Source organism: Ailuropoda melanoleuca, chromosome 20, assembly GCF_002007445.2.
Source record: "Ailuropoda melanoleuca isolate Jingjing chromosome 20, ASM200744v2, whole genome shotgun sequence".
Taxonomy (NCBI): domain Eukaryota; kingdom Metazoa; phylum Chordata; class Mammalia; order Carnivora; family Ursidae; genus Ailuropoda; species Ailuropoda melanoleuca.
The window spans coordinates 29,399,663-29,425,886 of record NC_048237.1 but is presented as its reverse complement, the minus strand read 5'-3'; the positions used below and the strand labels follow the sequence as shown (position 1 = coordinate 29,425,886).

The following is a 26,224-nucleotide window of genomic DNA, read 5'->3' as shown; positions in this document are numbered from 1 at the left end:
CTCCAGGTCCCTGATTCACCTCCCAGGAAAGGAGGAGCAGGGCACTGTGGGCTACTCTGTGTGGTATGGCTTGATGAGAATCCAACAGCACCCTGAGGCCATTCTCTGTCTGTCCCCTGCCTACCTCTCCTTGCGCCTTTCCCATTCCTCCTGAGCTACTGCCAGACTGTAGACAGCAGATGGCTGCTAGTTCTCCCAGGCATGCGGTAAAATGCAAGGAGGACCCACTCACCTCCCAGGGCGTGCTCGGTCATACTGAGGCACAAGGACTCCAGCCTGTTGTTGATGTCAGGTTCAGTCACAGGAAGCTGGAATTCTGCAAGGGACAAAGGGTTATGTTGGTGACAGAGACTCTGAGAACAAGGAGAAGGTATGGACGGTGCTGTGGGGCTCCACCCACTCCACCCTGGGAGGACTCGGGACTGTGAAGGTCAGCACGGAGGTAAGTTACACTCTGATTTCAACCAACCTATGAGTCTGTTAGACGCAGAGAGTCCATTGTGAACATGGGCAGCTGGACGAAAACTGGTAACTAAAAATAGCTGGTCATAGTCAGAGTCTGTCAGGCCTCTGCTCAGAACCCTCCAGCGGCTTCCCATCAGACTAACAGCCAACCCCCTGCCATGGCCTGCAAGGCCCACGTGATCTGGCCCTTATTAACCCCTGCCCATGTACAGCTCTGCCAGCCCTTCATTCCATCCCAGGCCCTCTCCTACCCCAGGGTCTTTGCGTTGCTGTTCCCTGTGCCCAGAAAGGTGGTCCCTGGATGTTTCCATGACTTTCTTTCTCCCTGCCTCCACGTCTCTGGCTCTACTGTCTCTTTAGAAAGGACATTATAAGTGAGCAGAACTTTCCCAGCCCTATCCCTTTCCTCTGCTTTACTTTTCTCCACAGCTGTCACCAACATCTGGCACATTCTTTATTTGCTGCCTGCCCCAAGTTCCATGTTCACTTCATTGGAGCAGGACTTGGCTCTGCTGCTCCTGGTGCCTAGAAGCGGGCTTGGCGCATTTCTGCATTGTTACAAGGAAACGGAAACCTCAACATGGTGAGCGCCTCTTCTGAGTCCACAACTGTGCCAAGTGCCCAGTTCTTGAGCGGGACTCAGAGTGACTGGCCAGGTTGGCTGGCTAACACAAGAACTCATGGGGGTCTGACTCCAGAGCTGGTACACTCCTGCATGCTGCAGCGACTATAGCTGCTAGTCAGTACTTGCAGCCGCCAGCCACTTAGAAGGTCTGAGATGTCTCCTGGGCGGGCCTCACTGTCTGGGACCATGCTGTGTGCATTCTAACCACAAAGTCCCCTCTGCCATCTGGACCGTCCTTATCTCTCCAGGCTCCAGTCCTTCCTCCCCCGAGTGGGAGGCAGCTGGTAGGAGTCTTCTCCTCTGTTTTGCTGGGGCCCTCACTGTCAGTACCCCGCCCCCCCATCCTGGGAAGCTCTTGAGTGTCTTTCACTCGCTTGGAAGCGCCTTGCAGACAGTGACAGTGCTTTTATCTCTTTCTGAATCTCCCATAATACCCAGCCATGGTCTTCTGGCACACTTCACTCGTGTCTATTGAGTGATGAAAAAGATGGAACCTCTGACAGCTAAGAATTGTGAAATCATATGGTGGGGGTTGGGGGGCAGACAAAAATCATCAGTAGGATATGTTCTGAGTGCCGGGGAATCTCAACATTGCCACTGTCTTCACATGCAACTCTGGGAAACTTCTCTTCTTTGTTGGGCCTTAGCTCTTCAGTCTATGAGTGGGGAAAAATCCTGGTGGCCCAAGCTTCAGGCCATTTCCTTGTTCCTTTGAATCTCCACCAGGGGGCACTTGGGGCTGGTGGGTGGGACGACAAATGAGGTTAGGTTGGTGGTTTAGTGGGATAGGAAGTTGAAACCAATGGCTAAACCGAAGTATTTGCTTCCCTTGATGAGCTATACATTTAGGTTTTCTATGCAATCTGTGTTCCCCATTACCGGCTAATTTGGAGGCAGATGTCATTTCTGTTGTTTAAAATTCTCAGAGTAGATGGGCAAAATGGATCAATACGAAAAGCACTGGGGAGCAGATAGGGTTCTTTCTGATACAAGTTCCTGCATCAATGGGTTTGAAAGGCAACTGTGCCAATTCATGAACAGAGGACGATTGGGCTTTCTGGGGGGCCGGGAGCCAGGGAGAATGGAAGGGTCTCTCCCGCGCCCACCCACTGTTGCTCTCGGAGTAGGGTCGGGGCAATTAGACAATCCAGAGGGAAGAGTATTTTAGTATTTTCATCCATTCATGTGAAAATCATATGCATGCAAAATTAGCAGCCTTCAGGGTGTGAAATCTATAAAATAGAAACACAGTTTTATATATAGCCAGTTAGCAAATATGAAAAAAAAAACCCTCAGCAATTATAACCATCCATATGCTCATTGTAAAATTTAGTTTACTCTCTAGCACTCCCCTTTAAACAAACACTGTGGAGAGATTTGGATAAATAAAGATGCTCGACATTTGGAGAGAAGTGTTTCAGCTGCAGGATTTCTTGCCAACACGCAGCAAAATGCCATTTTCCAAGCCTAGGACTGCGTGTTCAAAAAAGGGGGCTGAGAAATGCGGGGCTCTCCGCTCTAGAATCTCCAAACCTTAGTGGCTGCTCTTTTAGGTTGAAAGTTGGCATGGTTGCTTTTTCTCTCTCAGCTCTTCCCTCTGGTATGCTAGGGTGTCACGACCCCCACCACTCTCAGAGTGGCTCTGAAAAATTCTAAGTCTTGGGAGAAGCCCATATGTTCACACTCCAGAGTTTCCTAATAGTGTGACTTTTTAATTGTGTATTTGATAAAAACAGATCCGTGGCATCTCCCCACACATACAAGACGGAGGGAGACCAGCTGGGTGGATAACAGCTTCCATCTCAGGCTAGAAGCCCTCAGCCAAGTGTGGCTTGGGTGGGCAGAACTCTCAAAGCCCCAGAGAAGCATTTGGGCATCTCCTGCCACCCAGGTGCACACGACCCACCAGGCCAGCTCTTACCCTGGCTCCTGCTACCCCAAGGACTCATTGAATTTAGCCTGGGCCCCCAGCTGTAATGGACCAGGCAGATGAAGTTTTATGTCTTTAATAAGGCCAAAAGGCCTTATTCTGCTGTAGCCTGAAGCAGACCTGTTTCCTTAACTCAGATGACAACTCTGAGAACCAGGAATTTTTCCCCTATCAGACCATTCCAGTATTTAGTGAGGGTCCTCAGTCCTAGGATGCTCAGGGTCTAGCCTGACCTGGGACTTTTTAATTTTGCCTTTCCAGAAGTCCCACAAGTATAGAGCCTCATGCTCAAGCCCAGGGTCAAGAAGATTCTGGAAGGGAGCAGCCACCCATTCGTAATGCTTCTGTTGTGTCTACCTGGTGGGGCCCCATGAGGCTATTTCTTGGCAGAAACCAGCCATCCCAGCTGAGTCTCACATGTGTGGCACCCATGGCACAATTCCGCAGCTCTTTCCCAGTGCCTGTGGCTGAGGTGAAGAGGCCAGCATCTTTAGTACTTTAGAATAAGAAATGGGGTATTCTCGGAAAAACCTCTAGAATTCTAATTTGCCAACAACAGACAAAGCTACTTGCTGAGTAACTAGGAAGGCTTCAAGTTAAGTGAGAAGTGGTAAGTGAGAAGTGGGGTTGCTGGGAGAAATCAGGAAAGAGAAGCTGAGGAGGACGGCACAGAGGATGAAGTGGGATTCCGGACTGGCTAAGGGGTGTAAGGAAGAAAGGGAGACAGGGAAGATGGGAACCAAGCAGGACAGGGGAGAGTAATAACAGAAGGAAAAGAAATCGGTGTGGGCAGGGAAAGAGAGCCATACTGATAATCGCAGAGACGGTCATGGAGAGCGGCAGAGGAACACGAGGAATAAGTTGCACCCCTGAATCTGCTATGGGAACACAGCTTTTCTCTGGTGGCCTCATTCCTAAACCTGCAGAAGTTTGTGCTGTGCAAATCCTCTGGGACCCACGCTTTCATGAAAAATAATGAGAATATGGTATAAGACAATATTGTACCGTCTAGGTCTCTAGACTTAGAGGTACCATTTAGACCTAGGTCGGTCTCTCTCAATTTGACTTTCAGAAGCAGGGGCGCGCAGGCCCAGCTGGGTTCTTGGCTGTGACACAGTTGATTCATTCACCAACCCCTCTACCTGTTATCTACCAGTCCTGAGCAGGATTGTTGGCCTTGACCTACCAGAAGGCAGACAGCAATGTGCATCAGATACTTTAAGGGGGTCCCTGTTGTGGTCTCTTCCTCTGTGTGGCAGCGCCTTCCAGTTCCCTAAAAGACCCAGTGTATGGATGGTACTCTCCTCTCCCCACTCTTATGGAAGGCAGTTCTCTGGAAGGAATCTGAAACTCACACTAAGGAGGCAACGAATGGTAATAGCTTGGGGCACTGCGCTCCCAGGTATGCAGCATTCTAATGGTGGAAGAAATACAGTCATGAGCTAATACATAGGGGAGGTTTGCTACGGTGAACAGATACGTCCGCTGCTGTGTAAGGCACCTTATCCATCTTACATCTGGGCAGTGCAGCACCAAGGTAATTTGCAGATGGTTTTGTTCAGGAAGGAAGAGATCCCCAGAATGTGGCTCTGTGAGGCTGCCCAGCCTACCCTTCCCCATGCTTTTCTTTTAAAGCCGGCTTTTGGTCCCTCAGCCATTTCCTGTCAGGCCCTCCAGGTGGTGAGAAGCCTCCATGGCTTCCCCGTGTTACACCAGGGCTGTTTTGAGATCCTCTCTCACTGGATCCCAACGGTGGCTGAGCCTGGGTCAGCAGGAACAGATCTGCTTCCAAGATAAGGTAGTCCTTCCGCAAGCAGTTTCCAAATGAATTTTCCAGTTGGGAAAACACCCTGCCTTTTGGGGGAATGTGACCACACCAGGTACCACACTTGTTTTAAGCTCAAGTCACCCCACTGGTGAGTGTATCAGACCCTTTCGCCCTTTGCTCTGGGAGGACCAGCTTAGTGTTTCCTACTCATGCCAGAGGCCAGTGAGAAGCAGCAATCACTTAGTGGCTCATCACTTAGATGTCTTGGGAAACACCTAAAATCTGTTCCTGTGGGAATAAATTAAAAAACCATCCCTGACATGGCCTCCAAGGGGTCCACAAATCCTATAGATCCAGGAAAGAAGAGATCATCTTGCAAATGCAAGCCAGGTGACTGATCAATTGATATACAACTTGGGGGCTTGTTTTAGCCCCCAGACTTGTCTATATTCTTTGGAGACATTTAAAGTCTTCCATCATTTTAATGGGAGTATTTTAAGTTTACAGAATCAAAACCTTCTTCGAATGAATTGTAGTCCTCAAGATTTACCCATCTGGTTTAACATGTATGCTCTGAAGACATCTAATGGCCAGGAGGAAGCCACTCTGCTGTATTGAACCACAGTTTTCTGAGGATCTAGTTTAGGGTTGGTTACATGCATCTGTATTCCATTTTGTGTTTACTACCACTACTGCTTGTGTAAAATGAAAGCCACTTGTTGCCTTCCTGATTTTGACTCTCTGATACGATACCTGTAGGTTGGTCCTGCCCCCCGGCTGCCAGCCCCTAGACACCTGCCGAGCTAACAAGGATGTGCTGCTCTGAGTGGCAAGGCCCATCCTCGAGAGACGCCGTCTATCTAGGACAAAACTTCATCTGGGCTTGGCTGTGGCAGTTATCCAGGCTTGCCCTGTGAATGAGGCTGCCTCCTTGGGAAGAAGGAAGAGTTCTGATCGTGACTTGTGGTCTTGAAAACCAGTGTCTGATCTGCCAGGGGCAGGGATGACCTTGAAGACTGAGGAGCCTCCCACAGCAGTGACCTTCTGCAGCCTCTGAGCCAGGAATCCCGAGTCTTGGCTGTGCCCTGCCTTGTCCTTCATGACCATGTCCTCGGAAAAGCCACCCGGCACGGGCTTAGTGTGCTGGGCAGGACTTAGGAGTGGCTCCTGTTTAGTACTCACCAGTTTATTTGCTTATGCTAGAGGCTAATTGAACCCCCCTTTCCAAAAAAATACCCCCAAGGGTTCTGGAGTTCTAAGTCCAGTATACAAGGAACATCATTTAGAGACTTTTGGGTTAACTATCAGGAAAACTGAAAATTGTTATAAGTGGCTGTCTCTGGGAGATGAGACTGTGGGCTGGGAGAGGGAGGGGAAGGGGACAGTCACTTTTCCTTAAAAGCCCTTCTGTATTACTTGATTTTTTAACGATGGGAGCAAGAGGCACTTGGGAAGAGGGTGGGAACAATCTTAGGGTCATAGTTGCCTTGAGCAGGAGTGAGCAACAAAGGTGCAGATGGAAGACCTGTGTCTACAGACTCACAGAGTCCTCCTAGGGATGGCCCAGCTCTTCCTGGTGGGCCTGGTCTTCCCAATTAAGACAGGAGAATGTGGGGAAAGTATGGTGAGAACAGAGGACTGAGGACTTGGAAGAAGCCAAAGGAAGGGACAAGAGGTTAGAGAGGAGCAAGGAGTCCACAAGTATATAGAGATCGAAGGAGAAGGAGAGTGGTCAGCTATGCTAGGGCTCCCATGAGGCTGCAAGCTGGCTGGGCTGCAGTCCCAGGACTGAGGTCAGGGTCAGAAGTATACGTTCAAGGTGAAAGATCTCCTCATGCCCAGGTTGTCTTCAAATCTCATCTAGATTCTCTTTTATTGAGAGTGGATTATACATAATTCTGCATGAAAACAGAGGTTGGGACTACATGACCCAGGGAGAAGACCTTCACGACACCCACATTTTATCAAATATTTCTTCCCAGGAAGCTACAAGTATCAAAACAGAGAAAAGGAGCTTTCAAACAAACATGCACAAATAGGAAAGGTTCTAGAAGTCATGAAACAAGTTTAAACCAGCATCTGGACCATCTTCCTTTCCTGACATACCTTACCTGTGGTGACTGCTCACTTTACCATTTCCCCATTCCTCCTCAGTATCTCCCTATCTCCATCCTGCCTTTCTCTCACTCCCTCAGACACACTTACTCAAAATCTTCCATACATTCCCCACTGAGAGTGGCTGGGGTCTGAGCTCCCCGGCCTTGGGTTCAGAGCCCCCATCATCAGCCGCGATCTTTCCAGCTCCCTTGGTCTACTCACTGCTACTTCACCCTGACCCTTTGCTGAGCCATGGCTTCCAGAACTCACTGAGGTACGTGGTAAAACTGCGGTCTTGCTCCCTTGTCTCCTTCTGCCTGCAACTCCTCTTTCTACTTCTTCACTCTCTGTGCCCTGAAGCTCAGCTCTAATTCCAAGAAGCTTTCTTGCCCACCCAGACCACAGCGATTTCCTCTCCTTAAACACCTGTAAGACTTACTGTAGAGAGCATGTCTCTTGCCTAGGGTGGGTATTTTCCTACAGGTACAACACCTGTACCTGTCTGATTTTCCCACTTAGAAGGTCATCAAGCTAGATGCAGTCATTGTTTGCATGGCTCTATATTACTCATGACTCCTTAAGAGGTCACTGTCCGCACAAAGTGTGCAAGTGATTGTTGTCTGTGCATCATTCCGGGGACCCTGTTTTAGAAGGCACGGTGAGAGGTGCAGCTGACTTGAAGAGTACCATGTTGCTCTTTAACCAAGTAAAGGGAAGATGGCCAGTCCAAGAAGTCATGTTTGCAAGGTACTCCCAAACCAGGGGTAAATCTCTTAGCATCAATGCCGTCAAAGTTTTCTCTTTCTCTCTTTCACTTTCTGTACATCTGCCCACATGCACCCAAAGTACACACACAGACACACGCACTCTGCACATGGAACCCCTCCCAACTCCCCCAAATACCCTCCAGTGATATTGTTGGTTTAATCAATCTAGAATTATGACTAGTATCAAAAATATCCCCGTCAGATTGCAACCGACTCTGGGGCTCCATGTGCTGGCTCCCAGCCAACCAGCCGCTATTCATGCTGGCAAGGCACAGTTTAAAAAAGGAAAGGCTTCTATAAGCTCAAAAGAATGCGTGGTGACAGTCGAGGCTAAGCACTTTCCGGCTGGGTTCACAGGGGCATCTATTTTGGCGTCCTGGCCTCCCCTCTGTGTCAGGGGGAGGAGAGAGAGAGAGAGATCAAGTGCAGGGCCTTACCTGGCTGCTGGAACATCAGCATATTCTGTGGAGAAGTGTGCACGGGCAGCGAGCGGGTCCTTTGGACTGAGCTGTGGGTGCGGCTCGGCATGCTGTTGCTTCCCCCAGGGTTGGCAAACCAGAGGTTCTAGTGAGAAACGCAGAGGGGGAAACCATTAGTCCAGACACCCTGGGGTCAGGGGAGGGGGTGCGGAGCAGGGCCGCCAGCCAGAATTCAAGAGGCAAATACCCCTGAAGAACTCTTTGCTAACTTCTGGAAGAGGCCTCGCAGGCTCTTGCTACCCATCTGCCTATTTACAGAGAGGGGGTTTAGATTCCATTCATTTTATCCCCCTCTCCAAGCCCCAGGCCTCTCTAAGCCCCAGCTTAATCTGGACGGCTCTCTCCCTCACGATCTCCAAAACTCTTTTTATCCCTTTTGTTGCCTTTGCTTTTCCTATCACTTTTTTTCAGAGATGGGAAGAGTTCTATAAATGTTTGCAACGAAGAGCACAAACTATTTCGGGGCTCTCATTTGATTTTCTTTTTGAGATTCTTACAACTTACTACAAAGCGAGGGGGAGAAAAAAGAATCTTTCAGCTGGCAATGAGCTGGCACACTGAGCTTGCGTTTATTATTATGTGGGTGTCCTGGTGGTAACTTCCTCTTGAACTGATGCGGGGCTTCCCACAATGGGTCAGAAAGTGGGGCTTTCTCATACCCTGTGGTGTATGCTCTAGAGAGTAAAGCCTGCCCATTTTGCCTGGAGCTGTTTTCCTGTTTTTAAACCAATCTTTCATTCCTTAGTTTCTCATGACAACCCAGACTGACTCATGCCCCTCCGATCCCAGCCCTAACCTGCAGAGCCCCACAATGCTGGGCACACAGATGGAAGGCACTGGGAAGGGTGGGGAAACAGGAATGGTGGGTGAGGAGCCTTGGGAGAGAAGTCAGCTCTAAATCACACAGTAGAGACCTCTGGGCAGCCTGGCCTTGAACAGGTGGAGAATGTTCCAGCTCTTTCTCTGATAACCTCTCTCAGGCTCCCCTTTGGATTCTCCACCACAGCTGGGACCGTGACAAAGGAGGTATTTGCCATGAATAAAAAGGCCAAGAAAGCTCCTGAGATGCTCAAGCTCCTCTTGGACCTAGATCTGGGAGGTAGTGAGGTCTGCTGGGGCAGGTCAAGAAGCAAGGCAAACAAAAGGTCTCGAATTTCCTCCTACAGGATATCATATGCAGGGCTCCCAAGGTTAAAGGTTAAAGTGGTCGGAGGGCATGCTAAGTCGATCCCCACAAAGCCAGGTACAGCCATGGCATTGCTTTGGCTCCCAGAGAAACAGTGCAAGCAACTGGTTACCTCTGAGCACAGGGACAACTGTATCTCAATGCTGCCCTCCTTGGCCTCTCCGCTCACCTTGGGGTCATGTAGGGGTAGGTCCTGAAGCCTCAGGCCCCGAGCTTGGCGGCCTACCCTCCTCCCCAGGCACAGGACAAACCTGTCTTCCTTGTTTCATGATGGTGGGGTTGGCTGTGGTGTTGCGCTGGGTGGAGCTGACAAATCCACTGGTGCCCAGGAGGCCAAGGCGGGCGGAAGGGACGTTCCGGGAGGGGATCTGGTACTGGCGCGGGTTCCGTCGGCCCATACCACCGCCCACAGAGCCGGCTGTCGGGAGGGAGTTGGACTGCCCAAAGCCGCGGCTGTGAGAGGGAACGGAGAAGGGAGAGACTGTCAGTCACCCTCAGCCCTTCCCAAACCCCAGGCTGCTAGTGGGCTGCCTCCCCGGAGTCTGCTTACATTTTGACAGTTACGAGGTCTCTCTAGGGGCACAGGGTAGTTGTGTGTCAGGAAAGGGCTAGGATTAAAATGACAGCTAAGAGACATCTGAGAGGGACTATCACATGCACCATCCTGGGACTTTGACACTGATTCTTCAGTCTTCACGACTACCCTATGAAGTAGGCACTCTATCCCCTTTTACAGCTGGAGAACGAACACAGAGAGCTTCACAGTTTTGCAAAGGTCACATGGGCAGCAGAGGACAGCACTGAAATACGAGCCTAGGAGGTTGACTGGGGTGCTCCTCAGCGGTCTTCCATGCTGGGTCCCAGGGCCTTGAACCTTCACACGAAGCCAGACAGCACAAGAGCAGCAGAGTCAGGATCAGTGCGCCTTCTGTCACACCATGGTCTGTTTTTGATGCCTGCGTAGCACACTTGGAGAGAGTAGCCTGTGAGCCCCACTAGGATGTAAGCTCCAAGAGAGAAAAGATGGCGTCTGTCCTCATCAGTCTTACATGTCCCGTGCCTGCATCAGCTCCCGGCACAGTGAATGCAGGCTGAATGAATGAACGAATGAATGGGTCTCTGCCATCAGGATGCTTCTCCCTGTAGAAGCCCTGACCCCGTGTCTGGGGGGTCTGATTCCCAGCTTGAGAGTAGGGAAGGAGAACGGAGATGATGATGATTACAAGTGCTCTGGACCTAGGACACCAACAGCTCCCCACTCCACAGGACCTCCCTGCTGCAGAAAGACAGGGAGGTCGCATGCTTCCCCACATGGACCCAGGGAGGCTGCTGGGGACCCCTGGCATTGCATTGGGACGCTGTACTCCCACTGCTCCAGTGACCTCAGCGCTCAAAAACTCATCCTTCTCCAACATGCTTCAGGTTCCGGGACGGTACACAGCAGCCAGTAGGGTTTCAGGAACCAGCACATTCCTTCCAAGAAGAGTCAGCTTTAGTCATTCACTGGTTTAACTCGAAATGCTTTACCTCCAACGGCCACAAGATGGAACAGACTTGCTTTCCCAGCCACACAGGGGAGGTCCGTACCAAGCCTGTGAGGGGACTCCAGCAGACAGGGATGACGTAGTTTAACCAGTTGAAGATGATGGGGGTTGGGGTGTGTGTGTGCGCTGCAAAATAGTCATTTCCTGAGAAAGAGAATTGTGTGTGTGGGGGGGGCATCTAAGCCATTAGACAGGTGATCTCAGAAAATGTTTCTCTTCTCCCCCAGGATGCCTACATTTCCTAAGGGGAAAGGGGGAGGGAAAATAATTCCACAGGTGAGCTGGCTGCAACTGATTTCTGGGCCTGTGTCTTTCCACTTGTAGGTTTTTGTGGCCAAGGAAAAGGTTCCTGATTCCTGTCAGGGACTCATCTAAATGTGGCGAAAAAGTCACTCATGGATTCCAGGTCTCTAGCTCAGCCTTTCTTCCCCACCTCCTTCTTTTTATGAACATTAAAATTCTTCGGTTTGAAAGAAGAAATTTGAGTCAGGAGGGGGTAAAAGTAATTTCACACGATCTAGGAGACCTCTTTTGGAGGAAAGACAGTCTGAGATCCATGACAGGTGGAAACAAGGATCAAGTGGTTGTTTTTTTTTTAAACTATGAAAACTTGTCCTTTGATTTTTGGAGTTGGAATATTGGCCACCTGGCAGATGACTCAGTATTCTAAGACTTTTCCTTATTTAGTGCAGATAGCTTTTTTGCTCATTTTCCTTTTTGGTCGGATTTTTAAAAAGTTATTTCATATGCAAAATACAGTAGTCAGTGAGTGATGCTAAAATGATTTGTGCTTCCAGGAAGGCAAGGTTATATTCTTAAGCATTATCATGTGGGCAGAGGGTTCTGCTATGGGACCCTTAGTCACTGAAGAAACGAGGGCTCTAGGGACTCCTACAGTTAGGATGCATGAGCTGGGCTGTATGTGGTAGGTAGAGCCAAGAACATTTTGGGGTCAGGATAGATGGGGGTAGAATTTGGCTAGGCCATCTTTCTAATGATTGTGGGACCCTACCGTGACATCCTTAGTTGGTTATTACAAAGCTGGAGTTGTTGAGGGTTACTTAAGACCACTAGGCTTAATGACATAATTATTCTTTCTGGGGACAGAACAAAGTGACAATAGTAAGTTTTCATTTCCCATTCTTTTGCTCTGCCCATCTGTGTCTTTCTCTGATTTCCTAAATCTAGCCAACTGATTTCATTACCTCAAAATGTGTGAAGAGGCTGATTAATAAGAACCAATTAGTTTGATATTTGTGATAATTCAAGCAGGGGCTGGGCTGCAGTTACCTTTATATTATGGGAGAAACAGGTCTTCAAAGCAAATTAATAGCATAAAAAGATCCCAGAGGTAATACTTATGAGAACAAATTATTTTTCTAGAGATTTAGCAACTTCCAGTTGAACATCCACAATTGATGATTGAATTCATTCTTATCTAATCAATAAAAACAGGTCCATCAAGATTCCAATATGGCAAACCTTGGGTAGCCCAATACACACGTAAGTTAATAATACTCTAGAGAGGTCAAGGTTAATGGGAACTCTGATACGGACCAAGGACAAAGCAGAGCCAACAGAGGCAGAGGATGACACTTTTGGGAGAAGCAAAGAGCTTAAAAGCTCTGTCTTCCTCTTTATCCTTTAAATTCCTTCTTTCTCTTGGAACGTGTTTCCTGAGGGCCTGGTGTTGCAAGAGGGGTCTGGAACCTAGTTCTCTCACTTGAGACATGTATGGCTGCCCTTACAAGAAGAGAGAGGGAGCCTGGGAAGGGGGCAGTCCCCTGGGCAGGAGGACTATCAGCCTGCCTTGTCCTTCACCTGGGCTCTCAGGAATCCTCAGGGTGCACAGGTGGTCCAGCCCATCTCCCCAGGGAGGGCAACCCCAGAGAACTTGGAGCCAGGGAACTGCCATACAGAGTGCCGCTCTGCCTGATTGTTTTTTCTGCACATCAGCTGGAGACCGTGAGAGCTGCCTGGCATGTGTAGTGGGTTAAGAGCACTGACTCTGCAGCTGGTGCTGGCCTGCCTGGTCCAAATCCTGGATACCACTGCCTACCAACTCCTCTGTAAATTGGAGATAATAATAGCAACTCTACCTCATATGCTTGTTGCAAGGATTAAATGTATTAATATTCCTAAATGCTTGGATACCACTTGGCACACAGTAAGTGCTAAATGTTTGTTTAATAAATAACTGTGTTATATATGATGGAAGATGATAACACTTCAACTTTTCCATGAATCTTTAATGAAAAATTTTTGTAAATCCCAAGTATCCTTATCTCCCTCAAATGATATAAAACAATGGTGTTTTAAGGAACACTTCTGCAAATAAATGCCAAAACTGTTAACGACACAGAGCTTCTATATATGCATTGAGAAATGAATTCAGAACTTTTCAGGTGCAGGTGAAAAAATTATCTGCTCATGTTTAAAAAATGTAAAACAGAAAGTTGATTTTTCATGATGTTTGTACCATCATTCTTTTGTCTCCCCCCAACAGCCTGTCACTGTTGAAGGCTTCACTCCACACCCCCCTCAATACTTCCTCCGGATTGTAGCTGTAATTCACCTCTAATATGCAGTTGGATTCCTCCATTTAAAACCAGATTAAGGTAATGGGTTCTAAAGTACAACGAGGCTTATTTTTAACTGCATCCAAGAAGCTGAAGTACTACGAAAACTCAAGAATGGTGCTGCTCCACTCTGAGATTGCAGCTCAGCCCAAAATAGACCGGCACTGGGCTCTTCACCCTGCCACCAACTATAATTAGCTAGTCTACAGTGAGAAGGGAGGAAAAAAATGACACTACCTCGTAAGGTGCTGCTAGAACAACCCATTTTTGTCCTTTCAGGGCCCCCTTTTGTGGATAAACCACTAAGTGTTTTGTGGGCATTCGTTCAATCATACGCATGTCCCCTCGATGCCCATCTGGACTAATGCCGTCATGTTGATCATGTGAAATGCATTACAAAAGATCATGTGCAGTTCTTTTTCTGGGAACGCTTTCTCTCTATAGCCTTCTCCCGACCCCATCTGTTTAAGGAGTGCGATTCTGGAACTCCCCACAGGGCATCCTTGTGGACAAGGAATGGTGCCCCGCCACAGTGCTGCCCAGGAACCCACGCAGGCAGCGGCGCACCAGGGAACCACCGTGCGTTAAGAAGAATGAAATCCCAACATACTTTCTTTGCTGTCGATATCCTGATATGTCTAGAAGGGTTTTCCGAGGGAAAGACCGAAAGAGCTTCTGCACCTGCTGTTTCCATGACAACAATCTTTTTTTCTGAGTCTCTGTAAATGCCTGCAAAAACAAACAGGACTTTTTAATGGGTGGCACAGCCTGGCATTAGAGGGAGGAACATGCAATTAATGGGGGGACATCAGAGTCTCTGCAGCTGCCTTTTCTTCACCTGCTTCCCACCCGGTCCAAACAGCAGTCAGTTTCACTTGGGAGCCACCTGTACCGACAATTCAAGTTATTTGACATTGGAGGTTGCCTGGTAAAGTATGTGCATTAAGCTTTTGACGATGCTTGGTTTTGGTTTTCTGGCAGATCCGTACTCACCTTCCCCTTCTTCCTCACTCTACTGTGGACTCTCTCGATTAACCAAGAATGAATTGCAAGAATGGATTGTTGAATACTCTGGCTTTTGCAGGCCCCTCTGCATTTTCATAATCAATGGAAATGCTAAACCACTCCAAAAATCAATCTGCTTGATGGTTGGTGTGTGGTCATCCTGGAGTGGTCTGCAGGCTTTCAAAAAATGGAGTATAGTCTCTGCTCTAGTGTATTGCACTACACTATACTATACTGTATTATACTATAGGTCAGGATTGGTGCACTGGGATTTTTGTAGGGCACGGAGCTTTGCTGAGAAATCTCCAGTTGAGAGGCCCTATGCCCTACAAAAACCCCAGTGCACCAATCCTGACCTAAAGTTTGCCTAAAGTTCAGGAAAACAGGTAGATCTGATGATTTTTCAAATCTTTTATAGTGAAAGTGGCATTGAGGGGTGTTTTACCTGCTTCGTAACACACTGTCATCTATATCGTGTTCTTTGGTGTACACTGAAGCCTGGGGAATGACTTTACAGGGGTTATGAGTCCCCAAGGCAGAGACGTTCAAATCTGTGATATAGAACCCCTCAAGAAGACTATTAAATGCCGATTCCTAGGCCCCGTCCCACACACCTAGACCCTGATTTAATAGATCTGGACAGGAGTCTAGAGGATGTTTGCAGCAAGTGCCCTGGTAATTCCGCTGCAAATGGAACATGATGTGTGGCATTCTAGATTGTTTTTGAGGACACTGCATGCAACACAGGAATGCCCTGTCAGGTGCCTGGAACTGCGGTCCACAAGCTGTGGGAGAGCTCACAGATTTGACTGAGAAGCAGTAACAGTGATGGAAATAACACGCCCGGATAGTTTTGTCAATAAGACATGAAATCCTTTAAGTAGCAATAAACTATTACTTAGAGTAACTGACTATATGGCTCCTTTCCGTAAAGGAAATGGATTCCTTAAACAGAGAAAACATGACAGCTTAATTTTCTCCAGATGACATTTAATCTTTAAGGACCTAAACACAGTAGAACTATGTCAACAAAAGCAAAAAGATGTTAGTTATATCATGAAAAAATTATTGATTTGCAAACCCCTTCCTCCTGGATGACCTTAGCCAGATGCCTTTAAGGATATCATCAAGGAGGGCTACCCAACCAAGGGACGCCATGCTTCCTTAAAAAGGTGCAGACGCTGTGCAAGGTACATGGTGGGAAGGTCTTATGGTTACAAGGTGAGGACATGGTCCAACTTTGTGGTCCCTTCTCATTTGTTGGCAACACTTCATGAGTGTCCAACTATACACAAATGCCTCTGAAACCCTGAAAGGCAAGCATTTCTGCTGGATGAATAAAGAAAGGGATGGATAGATTCTGCTTTTGACTGGCTTCTTCTGCCAAAGTTTGAGTGAGAACACAGAATGCAGGGGAGCTGCATTCTAGATGACTTGGGGAGGAGAGTCAAGCCAGTTGGTCGGAGCAAGGCTCTGGATGGATATGGGCAGGGCTCAAATCCCTGCACACCTTATGCAAATTCCTTTACCCAACACTCAGTCCCTTCTAAAAACCCAGGAGAATATTATCTCCCTCCAAGGGATGTTGTAAGGGTTAAATGAGATAACACATGAAATGCACTTAGAATACTTAGGAAATGCCTAGCTCTTAGTAATGTTTCAATACCTACGGCTCATAGATTCTCTACCCAGGTTTTTGTGGTCGCACAAACCAGCCCTTCGGTGGTGGTATATGAGTGTTCATCACATTTGGCATTCAACGATCACCTTTAGCCCCAACAAATGACTTCAAGTTCTCAAAACTACAATACCAAGCTGGTCTGGAGCCAGCCTGAGGAACAGCTGCCCTGAGTTTCTAAGTGACAGAAGAGGAAATGGCTCACTTTATAGACATGCATTCAAAGTGCTTCCAAGGATAGCAGTTCATACATGACATTTCCCGCAATGGCAAAGAACATCCAAGAAGATCGAAATGTTTATACCCCACCACCACCCAGAGGGGTGAGCTCGTTCACTCAACACTGGGCAGCAGGCTCATTTTGTTCCAGGCTGCAGATAGGATTAAGCCCCTCAGCCATGCTGAGTGTGGTGGCCACTTCTCAGTCCTGGACACTACAGCTGGGAGGCCTGGAGAGGAGCTTGGTCATGGCTGGCAATGAGGGATTTCCAAAAGCTGGTCTCTGTGTGTGCCTGCAAAGTAACCCTCCATTGTGGGAGCTCTGCTGCCAGCTGGGATGGCTGACACCTCACCTCAGCCATTCCACTGGCAGCTTGGGGTTGAGCTGGTAGCAGCTTCCTCAGGGACTAGAGGGAAAGGAAGCTTCCATAGTACAGATTGACACAGCCAGTCAGCCACTTCCAAGTCCTCTGTCCCTGTCAGGGCCAAACCAATGAGTGTGTCTGGAGGAAATGCTAGGATGTGCCCTACAACTTCCATGGTGGGATTAAAGGGTTCATGAAAGGGCAAGAGCTCATCTCCACAGAACCTCCTTGGGACGGCGAGGAGGCAAGAAGTCAGGGATTATAACCCAGGAGATGAAATTCAGAACTTTCCTATCCTCTCTTCTGTTACTCTAGGGAGCTGGTCCCTTTGTCCCTGGGGAGGAAGGAAGGTGTCTAGGTTTGGTCAACCCCCTCCATCCAGTCAGCCAAGAAATGGCATGTTTGGGCTGTGAAAGGGAGTCTTGTTTCATGGAGCCCAGGTGAAATTCAGCCAGGCTGGAGACCACCATGCCTCAGTGGAGCCTCACAGGGAAGGTGAGGGCTGCCCACGTAGAATAACCCAAGCCTGTGGAAAATTATTCAGACACATTGCCTCTTTCTTAAACTAAAATAATAATAAAAAGTCTTGCACAACATTTTCCCTTCTGAAGCAGAGTGCAGGCCCCTCCATCCTGGCATGAATTCACATACGCAGACATGGCATGAACTCCTTTCTGCCTGGGACTCCCGTCAGCCAGAGGCTACTCTACTGCAACTGGGGCCTCCTGCCAGCAGAGGAATCCACATGGTGCCATCTTTGCGTTTAATCACTTGGGCAGGCAATGAGAAAAAACCGGGTATTTTCTAAATATGCTAAGGAAATGGAAAGGAGAGCCAGGGTGCCCAAGGAGGGCATGCATGATGGCAGGAAGGTGAGAACCATCAGGCCACCGTTTCGGGGCTGGCGGAGGCCAATTAGGAAGCGTGTGCACTGTCCAAAGGAGGCAGCTGGAGGGCTCATTATTTTGTCTTGTGGGCTCAGTAGACTCGAGGCAAGATAGGAGAGTAACTTACAACTTGTTCTCCAGTGTCTTGAAGGCTCAGTGTGAGTGTGAGCATGCAAGGTTCTAGTTTGCCTTACAGAAGTTTAGATCCTTCCCCAGTCAGTCACTCCAAGACCCACTCCAAATGTCCTCCTCCCCAGTAAGACACAGAGCCCTCCAAACACTGTTCTCTCTGCCTGGGGCCCACCTCCTTATGTAGTGAGTCTTTACCACCAAGACTCCAGCTTGCCTTTCGGGTCCAGCTTGGAGGCAGTTCCTCTGAGGAAAAGCCATTTCTGGTTCAGGGTTTGGTGGCCTCTCTTCTTATCTGGGCTCTGTGGGATGCCAGCACAGCCTTATCTTCATATGTGTGATCACCTGGTTTCCTTTTTTTTTTTTTTTTTAAAGATTTATTTATTTATTTATTCGACAGAGATAGAGACAGCCAGTGAGAGAGGGAACACAAGCAGGGGGAGTGGGAGAGGAAAAGCAGGCTCATAGCAGAAGAGCCTGATGTGGGGCTCGATCCCATAACGCCGGGATCACGCCCTGAGCCGAAGGCAGACGCTTAACTGCTGTGCCACCCAGGCGCCCCACCTGGTTTCCTTTTGTCCCACTCCCCTCACACCATAAGCTACCCAGCCGGGGACAAGGCCTAGATGCTTAATAAAGATCTATGGAATGAATGAGTTCTAAAATTTTTTAACATGTCCTTGCCTTCTCTTCTTGTTGCTTTTTGCTGGCCAAAACACGTGCGGAGTCAGGATCGAAAACAGCAAAGGGTGAGTTGGGGGTTAGGGAGAGGGACACACAAGAATTTGCACGGCTGAGAAAGGAGAGTTTATGGGATAGTGGGGCAGTGGCTGGGAAGGAAACCCAGAAGGAGACTGTGCCTGTGAGGGGTGGATAGTCAGAGTGTGGCGGGCCCAGTAAACTGGCCTTGGACAGATGTGCCTGTGTGACAGCTGGAGGGTGGGGACAGTGTGAGTGGGGTGGTGGGTGAGGGGGCCAGACCTCTGTGCTGGGTGTCTCCCTTCACTGGGGCCCATTGCACTTCTGGGGCTCTGGATGCCAACCCAGCAAAGCTGAGCAGACATGGGGGCCTTTACCATCTTATTCTAACATTAAAATCCCACAAAAAGACCTCAGCAGTGTTAAGCTTCTCTAAAGCCTACACCTTGCCTCTGTGACTCTTCGGAAGGGGTGCCCCCAAGAAGCCACTGGCGTCTGGGTCTGAAGCACAACCCTCTGTCCCCACATGCACCTCAGGGCAGCTGCCAGGGCAGGTGGCTGCCCCAGCCAGCAGCACCAGGACCTGCCTTGCTTTGTTAGGGAGACCGTGCTCGCACTGAGTCTAATGGGGCACAGATCCAGCCTGCCTTGGTCCTTCAAAAGGACATGTGGCTCAGCACAATTCCTGTAAAAATCATAAATCAAACCACATGGAACATAAACACAAACACATTATTTCTCTTGCACACTCTCTGACCTTCCCCCAAGTTTCCCTGAGCCAAAGGCAAAATATTTCAACAGGGGTGCCTGGGTGGCACAGCGGTTGGGCGTCTGCCTTCGGCTCAGGGCATGATCCCGGCGTTGTGGGATCGAGCCCTGCATCAGGCTCCTCTGCTGGGAGCCTGCTTCTTCCTCTCCCACTCCCCCTGCTTGTGTTCCCTTTCTCGCTGGCTGTCTCTGTCGAATAAATAAATAAAATCTTAAAAAAAAAATATTTCAACAGAAAATTTTAAAAAGACTCGAAAACGCCAAGGCTGAGTGGCTGGGCTGGACGTTCACCACCTCAGGCTTGGTCACTCAGGGATTCTTCTAGAGCCAGAAGTTCCTCTCAAGCTTCACCCCCACATCAGAGCTCGGTCTAGATGAATCTCTAGACACCAAAGTATTACAAGCTGCACTTAGGTTCGAAGCCATCATAGCTGAGTTCTGCCTGAGCTATTATCAATGCCTATCTAGCTACCCTTCAAAAACAAGTTGTTGGAGACCCACATGATCACATCACAGAAACTCTGAGAACCATTTCTAAGCAATGAGAAAAACACCATTACTACTCACCTCATGAATTAGACACTTGTCTATGAGCTGTAAATAGGAACTTATATTTTCCTCATCAGGTCTGGAGACCAAAAGCTGTGTGCACACTGTGAATTAAAAAAAAAAAGAAAAGATGAATTAGAAACATGTATATCCATTCTAACCTCTGAGATCTGCCCCTGATTTCCTTTCAGGACCAATATTTTGAGAGGTATGTGTGCCTGTGGCTTTACGTAAGGTTCACAAAAAAGGCCAGGAGGCTCCTCATTCCACTGAAGTCAAAGGCTTGGTCACCACGGGAGCCCTTGCCTCGAGAAGCCCCTTCAGTTAATTCCAGGCATACCATTCTATATTAAGCCTTCTGCAATCCAGCCTGAGACGGACACTCTGGGAGAAGAAGAATGCAGCCATGTCCTGAGCACTGTCTCTGAAAGAGGCTCCTTCTGAGAAGGGAGTTCAAAGGCATCAAAGACCGTCGACGTTATCAGAAAGCAGTCTCCATAATTTGATGAATGAACTGTGCACCTTATTTGGAGGCATGAGGCTCGGGCACATCTTTCAGGACATGAGGTATGTGGGCACGCACACGAGCAGGAAGCCTGCTACTCGGTCACTGGAGGGTTATTTTCTCAAAGTGATAACACACTCACACACATAGGTTCACCTACACCTCAAGTAACAAGTATTAAAGATGAAGCGGGGTCAGTCTGCGGGCGGGGTAGACACACCCACTGAGCTTCCCACGGCCACGCTGGCATGGCCCATTCTAATCTCATCCTGGAGGTTCTGAGGCTCTGATCTTGATGGGTAGAGATGGCTGGACAGAAGGTAGAGGTGGTAGGACAGAAGATGTCAATTAGAAGAGAAAATGCCTTGCACTCACGTAGACCATGCTTGAAACCTGGGCATCATGATTCCTTTCTCCCCTAATCCTGCATTAACCAAACTGTCATAGAATCTCATTTATACCCTATCTTTGCACAGAGACTCCCAGTATAGCATTGTTCATATTAACAAAAACTTGAAAACCACCTGCATGTCCATTCATTGGGGCCCTGTCAAATTATGCTTTATGCATACAATGGAACAGCATGCAACCTTGAAAAAAGAAATTGGGTGGTGATATTGTATTGATAGAAATACTAAAAGTATACAATGTAGAAAAAACAAGCTGCAGCAAAACATATAAACAACACCTGTTTGTGTGTAAAAAGGATACTCGTGTGCTTGTATACGGCTATTATGAAGTTTCTGAAGGGACAATCCAAACCTGTTTAGAGCAGTCACCTCTGGGGAGGAAGATGGGAGGAAGATGGCAGGGCGTGGGGGCAGGTTATTTTTCACTTTCCATCTTTTAGTTTTGATTCTTTATGTTGAGAATGAATTGATTTTATAATTTATTTGAACGTAGCTGAAGTTTAAAAAGGCTCCATGCCAGAGGAGTGGGCCTCCTGAGGGCTAAGCCCACCGTGGATCGCACCCACCAGCCCATGTACCTTCACCCATGGGGTCATGTGTCTAATCCCACACAGCGAAAAGCCCACTCGGGGGTGGGAGGTCAGGGGGTGGACAGGGCTCTGAGGTGAGTCGGGTGAGACCGGACACCCACCCTGGCCATTAAACTACCGGCATCTTCACTCAAAGGGATGTTATAAGTCATCTCTTCTGAACCAGATTTTTATGGACGGAAGTCTTTTTTAGAACATGTATACACAGGGAGTTCCTTACTGCACCTGTAAGACTCAGGTGTCCATTTCTTTTGGTAAAAACTTGGCTCTTTAAAATGATTGGAAAGTAAAGAAAAAATTGTTTCTCCTTCCCAAAGGAAAAGTACGGTCATTCACTGCATTTTTAACATCATCACACTTTCTTGTGAAACACCCCATTCAAGCACAAATTATTCTAGCATTGGACTTTTCAAGGATAATCACGTAATCACTGTGCCACACATGGGGGAGGCACAGGGCAGTCCAGGTGGAAAGAGTGCTCTCCCCCAAAGGACCGCATGAGAATTCTATCCTGCCTTCCAGACAAGCACGCGGCATGGCCATGGTGCCTTCCAGGGGTGGTCTGCAGGAAGGGCTGACTTCCGCCCGGTAAGCCCAAAGGCCCAGTGAGTACTCACTCTACTAGGAGGGCCCAGCAAGCCCCTGTCTGAGGAAGACAGGGTTAAGGAAGAGGCCTTTGGGGATTAGAGGGATCAGAGTTCAGATCCAAATGACCAGCTCTGAGCCTCACTCTCCTCATCTGTAAATGGGCTAATGGCATCTACCCCGACAGGTTTATCCAGCACTCTTGGGAAGCTTCTCAGGAACCCGGAGGTCTGGTTAGTGGTGTCAGAGTGAAGAAGAGGGGGGGAGGTGTGAGAATTAGGCTCTACCTTTCCCCATGACACGTGTGAACTGCCCAGGGAGATCCCCCTCCGGCAGGGGGGCGACGGCCAGCTCCCCATCACAGCTACTCAGCTGGTGTGGCTGCAGCCCGCCGCTGGCCCCAGCCGAGGTGGTGGCTGTGGCCCCGGTGGCCGAGGCACTGTCTTTGCAGTCGGGGCTCTGGCCCTCAGGGCCCATCAGTGAGGGTGCGTGCGGAGGCTGGGGCTCCCGGTGGCGAGCCTCGGGGGTGGTGCTCGGGGAGCTGTAGGCCTTGATAGGGGTCAGGATCATCTGGTGCAGTTCCTGGAGTGGGATGCGCAGGTTGCCCCCCTCGATGATGTCCTGGATGGTCAGAGGGAGAAGACCTCTGTTAGCGTCAGCACTGGGGGTGGCCCACCTTGATGCCTCCCCTCCCCTGCCCCGAGCTATTCCCAGGCAGGACTCACAGCTGCTGACCCCTTCATCACAACATTCCTTGGAAACGTAATCACTTTAATTTTATCATTCTATTATTAGCCCGGGTAGAAAACTTGGAAAATACAGATAGGCATACTGAGGAAAACAGACAACACCTGCAAATCCCACCGTCTAGAGGGGATCACTAAAATGATTTTGTACATTTCCTTCCCTGGCTTCTTCAGTGAATTTCTATAAAAAGCAATTATATAGTTGACACACACACTCTTTAGGAGTTGTATGATAAAGCTGGGTATGTGGTAACTTCCTGCCCTGTTGTGCATGAGGCAACCTGCTCATTCACACTTCACTCTGCCCCCAACACAGGCATCACGGGGCAGTGGTGAAGATCCAGGCTCGAGAACGTTCAAATTCTGACACTGCTGTGTGACCTCAGGTAAACGACTTAACCTCTCCGTGCCTCAGTTTCTCCATGTAGAAAACAAGGATAACCACCGTAACTGCCTCACTGGGTGGTTGTCAAGGATGTGAATATTTGTAAAGCTGCAGGTCGGTGTCAGGTTATGGTGTCATGTGTTTCTTTGTTAAGTTACTAAGTATGTGGCCGGAGCTCTGAGGTGCTGGGCACCGTACTAGGCAAGGGTATACGGTGGGAGCAGCCTTTATGGTTCCCTTGGGGCCTTTATATCCTATCCTGAGATGAACATATGGTGCTGGGGACTGAAGGGCAGGCCAGGGTGGCTGTGAGGGAAAGCTCTCTGAGGGGTGGTGCTGGAATGGGAACCCAAATGGATATGGGCATGAGGATTCTGGGAACGTGTGCTCCACGCAAAGGGCACGGTGAGGGCAGAGGCTATGAGGTGGGAGCATGCCTGGAGTGTGTGAGGAAGAGCAAGGAGGCCTGACGTGCAGCAGGATGGTGAAGGGAGAGAATGGGGAAATCAGGTCCAAGTTGCTACCGGGGCCTGAGTATGGACGCATGGATGCTGGAAGTTTTTCTAAATGAGATGGGACATCAGGGAAGGTTTTGAGCAGGGGAGTGACATGTTTTTGAAGAATCATTCTGGAGAGAAATATGTATAATCTACATGTATATGATAGAGCTGACCCTTGAACAACATGGGTTTGAAATGTGTGTGGTCCACTTACCTGCAGACTTTTTCAATAAATACAGTACAGTATTATAAATTTATTTTCTCTCACAATTTTCTAACATTTTCTATTCTCTAGCTTACTTGATTAGAAGAATACAGAATACAACACATATAACATACAGTATATGTTAATCCACTGTTCATGTTATCAGGCTTCTGGTCAACAGTAGGCTAATAGTAGTTAAGTTTCAGGGGAATCCAAAGTTATACATGGATTTTTGACCGCACAGGGCTGTACTCCTATACCTCGTGTTGTTCAAGGATCAACTGAAGTTGTCGATAATATATAAATGGCTTTATGTGTTGTATAATAAAATTGGGTCCTTTTGCACCTACAGTTTGATGTACTGGCCATTATGTATTAGGAAAAGAGTGAAAGTGGATTCTGTTTGACATTTATCTGTGTGTCAGATGCTCACAGAGGCACAGAACATGTTCTGAGGCTTGTGGCCGGGGGTCAGGGCCTGGAAGTCTTTTTGGCATGGTGAGCAGCCTGGCCCTCCGCCCCAGTGCTTCTGCAGCAAACCTCTCCCTGGGACCCACGAAGGACACTGACAATTGGCGCCCTGATTACTAATGAAGTACTTAATCTTCTGAGAGCCCAGAACAGCAAGGACATCATTGTAAAAGCCTGAAGCCTGAGTACCAATCCATTCCTGGGATCCTCTCTTACCAAGAAAAATTGCTTGATGGTGTCAAAGAACACAAGCCCACGAAACGTGATCACGTCTACACTGAGACTTTCCAATCAATCAATTAGAAGAAGGACACCTGAGGATGGCAGCCTTGGACAGGCAGCATTTCAGTTCTAGGCAGGAGACCACCAACAGTCCGGCCCCGTCGTTGGCAGGAACCTGCTTCGCTCAGGAGGCTGGAAGCAGAAGCTTAACGGAGTTGGCCACTCAGGGTTGCTGAAGAAAGTGAAATGCTAAGTAGCCATCAGAATTGTCTCAATCTTGCCCAGGGCGACTGTCCAGCCTATTTTAGAGGAGGGAGTCCATTTTTCTTTTGAAGAGGAGGGTTTTAGAGTCTACTGCCTTCCTTCCAAGCCTGGCGGACACGGTGGACGTAAGACTAGCCCCTGCCTGTGCTGGCAAGCCTGATGTGGGAGTCGGGGGTGCTCCTCATCATTCCCAGTCTTCCTGCTGCCCCGACTGGACCAGCCTTTTCCAGAGTCTAGAGGGCGTCCTGTGAATGGTCCCTTGACTGTAGACGTGGTGATCCACCGGGCAGGGTGTATGGAGGTAAGCTAGCTGACCCACGGCAGGAGAGCACCTGTTGTCTTTCCCAACTCAACTCTGTGCCAACTGGGGGATCCCTGCCTCACGGTCCTCTACTTCCAGACAACTGCCTAAACGGCACCCGGGATGTGGGGGGTTCTGATCTTGTCCCGCGCCAGACTGAGGTGGGGGAGAGGGAAAGGAGAGAGAGGGATGACGCTTCCTCACAGAGTGGGGCTGAGCAGGCAGAGCTGGCCGGCCTATTTGGGAGATCACATGCCTCCCTGCCATGCTATCCCACGAGACAGCGACCACTGAGGTGAGCAAATGCAAGCTCCTGACGTTTGTCAGCTGCCACCAAACAACCCTTGCCTGCTCCTGTCACATGCTAAAAGGCTTCTGTAGTTACTCAGTGATGGAGGAAGGAGATTTTGGTTATGCTAAGAGCTGAACTTCTTAAAACAGGAAATACACTTGCCCCAAGTTCAAATCTTATTTTATTCCACTGGAGAGAACCACCCCAAAAAGGAAACCATAAACCTAATGAATAATGACGGGCACTTTCTGTAAAATATCTTACCAGGAATAATGAAGAATTTTGTTTTGTTTTGTTCCCCCCCATAGCCTTCAAGACAGTGTCTCAAAGAAAATGCTTGGCTACCAACAAGTTATCAATGCCCTTCAGGCCAGGCTTCATGGGGTTACACATCTGACTCTTCAAAATCAATTCTAGAACTCAACACTGAGTGCCCAGGTTGAGAAAGAAGCTAGAAAATGGCCCAAGTGGGACTCACTCCAGTGTCCTCAACTGGCTGTGGGAATTAATTCTCCATGTTGACAAAAATAGGGAACCAACCCAAGTCTCTATTGATCCTTCAGGCCATAAATATAATCCTACGTTATAAACACAAAGAGGCAAACGAAGTTGTCTGTTCGGTAATGGGCTGAGCTGAGGAGCTCATGGCAGAGCAGGTGCCATGAAGGCTGGCCCAGCACTCTGCCAGGGCGGCACAACGCAGGCCCACATGCAGGAAAAGGGGCCACTTGCTGACTGACCCCTTGCCTGGCTTTCTTAGGTCTTAGAGGAAGATGGTTTGGAAACTTTCACAGGGCACGTGATGGCAGCAAGGGGCAAATCACCTGGAAGACAGGACTCGGGCAGCCAGCATCCCAGCACTTATGCACTGTCTGTGGCCCCATCCTTCCCCCTGCGTGGGAAGCACTGAGCTTCTCATGCAGTAGACACACGCCTGTATCGACTTAAATCCTCTCCCTCGCCACCTTACATTCACCAGACCCCAGCTGAGCCCCACCGGTAGCCAGGA

General features: G+C 48.8%; 1 protein-coding gene and 1 long non-coding RNA gene across 5 annotated transcripts in view; one reads left to right on the top strand and one right to left on the bottom strand.

Annotated features, from left to right (window-relative positions):
* Positions 1-26,224, bottom strand: part of SAMD4A (sterile alpha motif domain containing 4A) — a 206,099-nt gene that overhangs the window by 9,855 nt on the left and 170,020 nt on the right. For all 4 annotated transcript variants that reach the window (XM_034648600.1, XM_034648601.1, XM_011225504.3 and 1 more), the window contains 6 exons: positions 22,117-22,450; positions 19,758-19,843; positions 14,051-14,169; positions 9,569-9,770; positions 8,090-8,216; positions 233-316 (listed from right to left, as the gene is read on the bottom strand). In XM_034648600.1, the coding sequence (XP_034504491.1) occupies positions 233-316; positions 8,090-8,216; positions 9,569-9,770; positions 14,051-14,169; positions 19,758-19,843; positions 22,117-22,450 (952 nt within the window). The remainder of the gene's footprint in view (positions 1-232; positions 317-8,089; positions 8,217-9,568; positions 9,771-14,050; positions 14,170-19,757; positions 19,844-22,116; positions 22,451-26,224) is intronic.
* Positions 19,788-25,202, top strand: LOC117797255. The gene is made up of 3 exons (XR_004622197.1): positions 19,788-20,306; positions 22,892-22,961; positions 24,018-25,202. It is a non-coding gene; the product is annotated as an uncharacterized LOC117797255 (long non-coding RNA).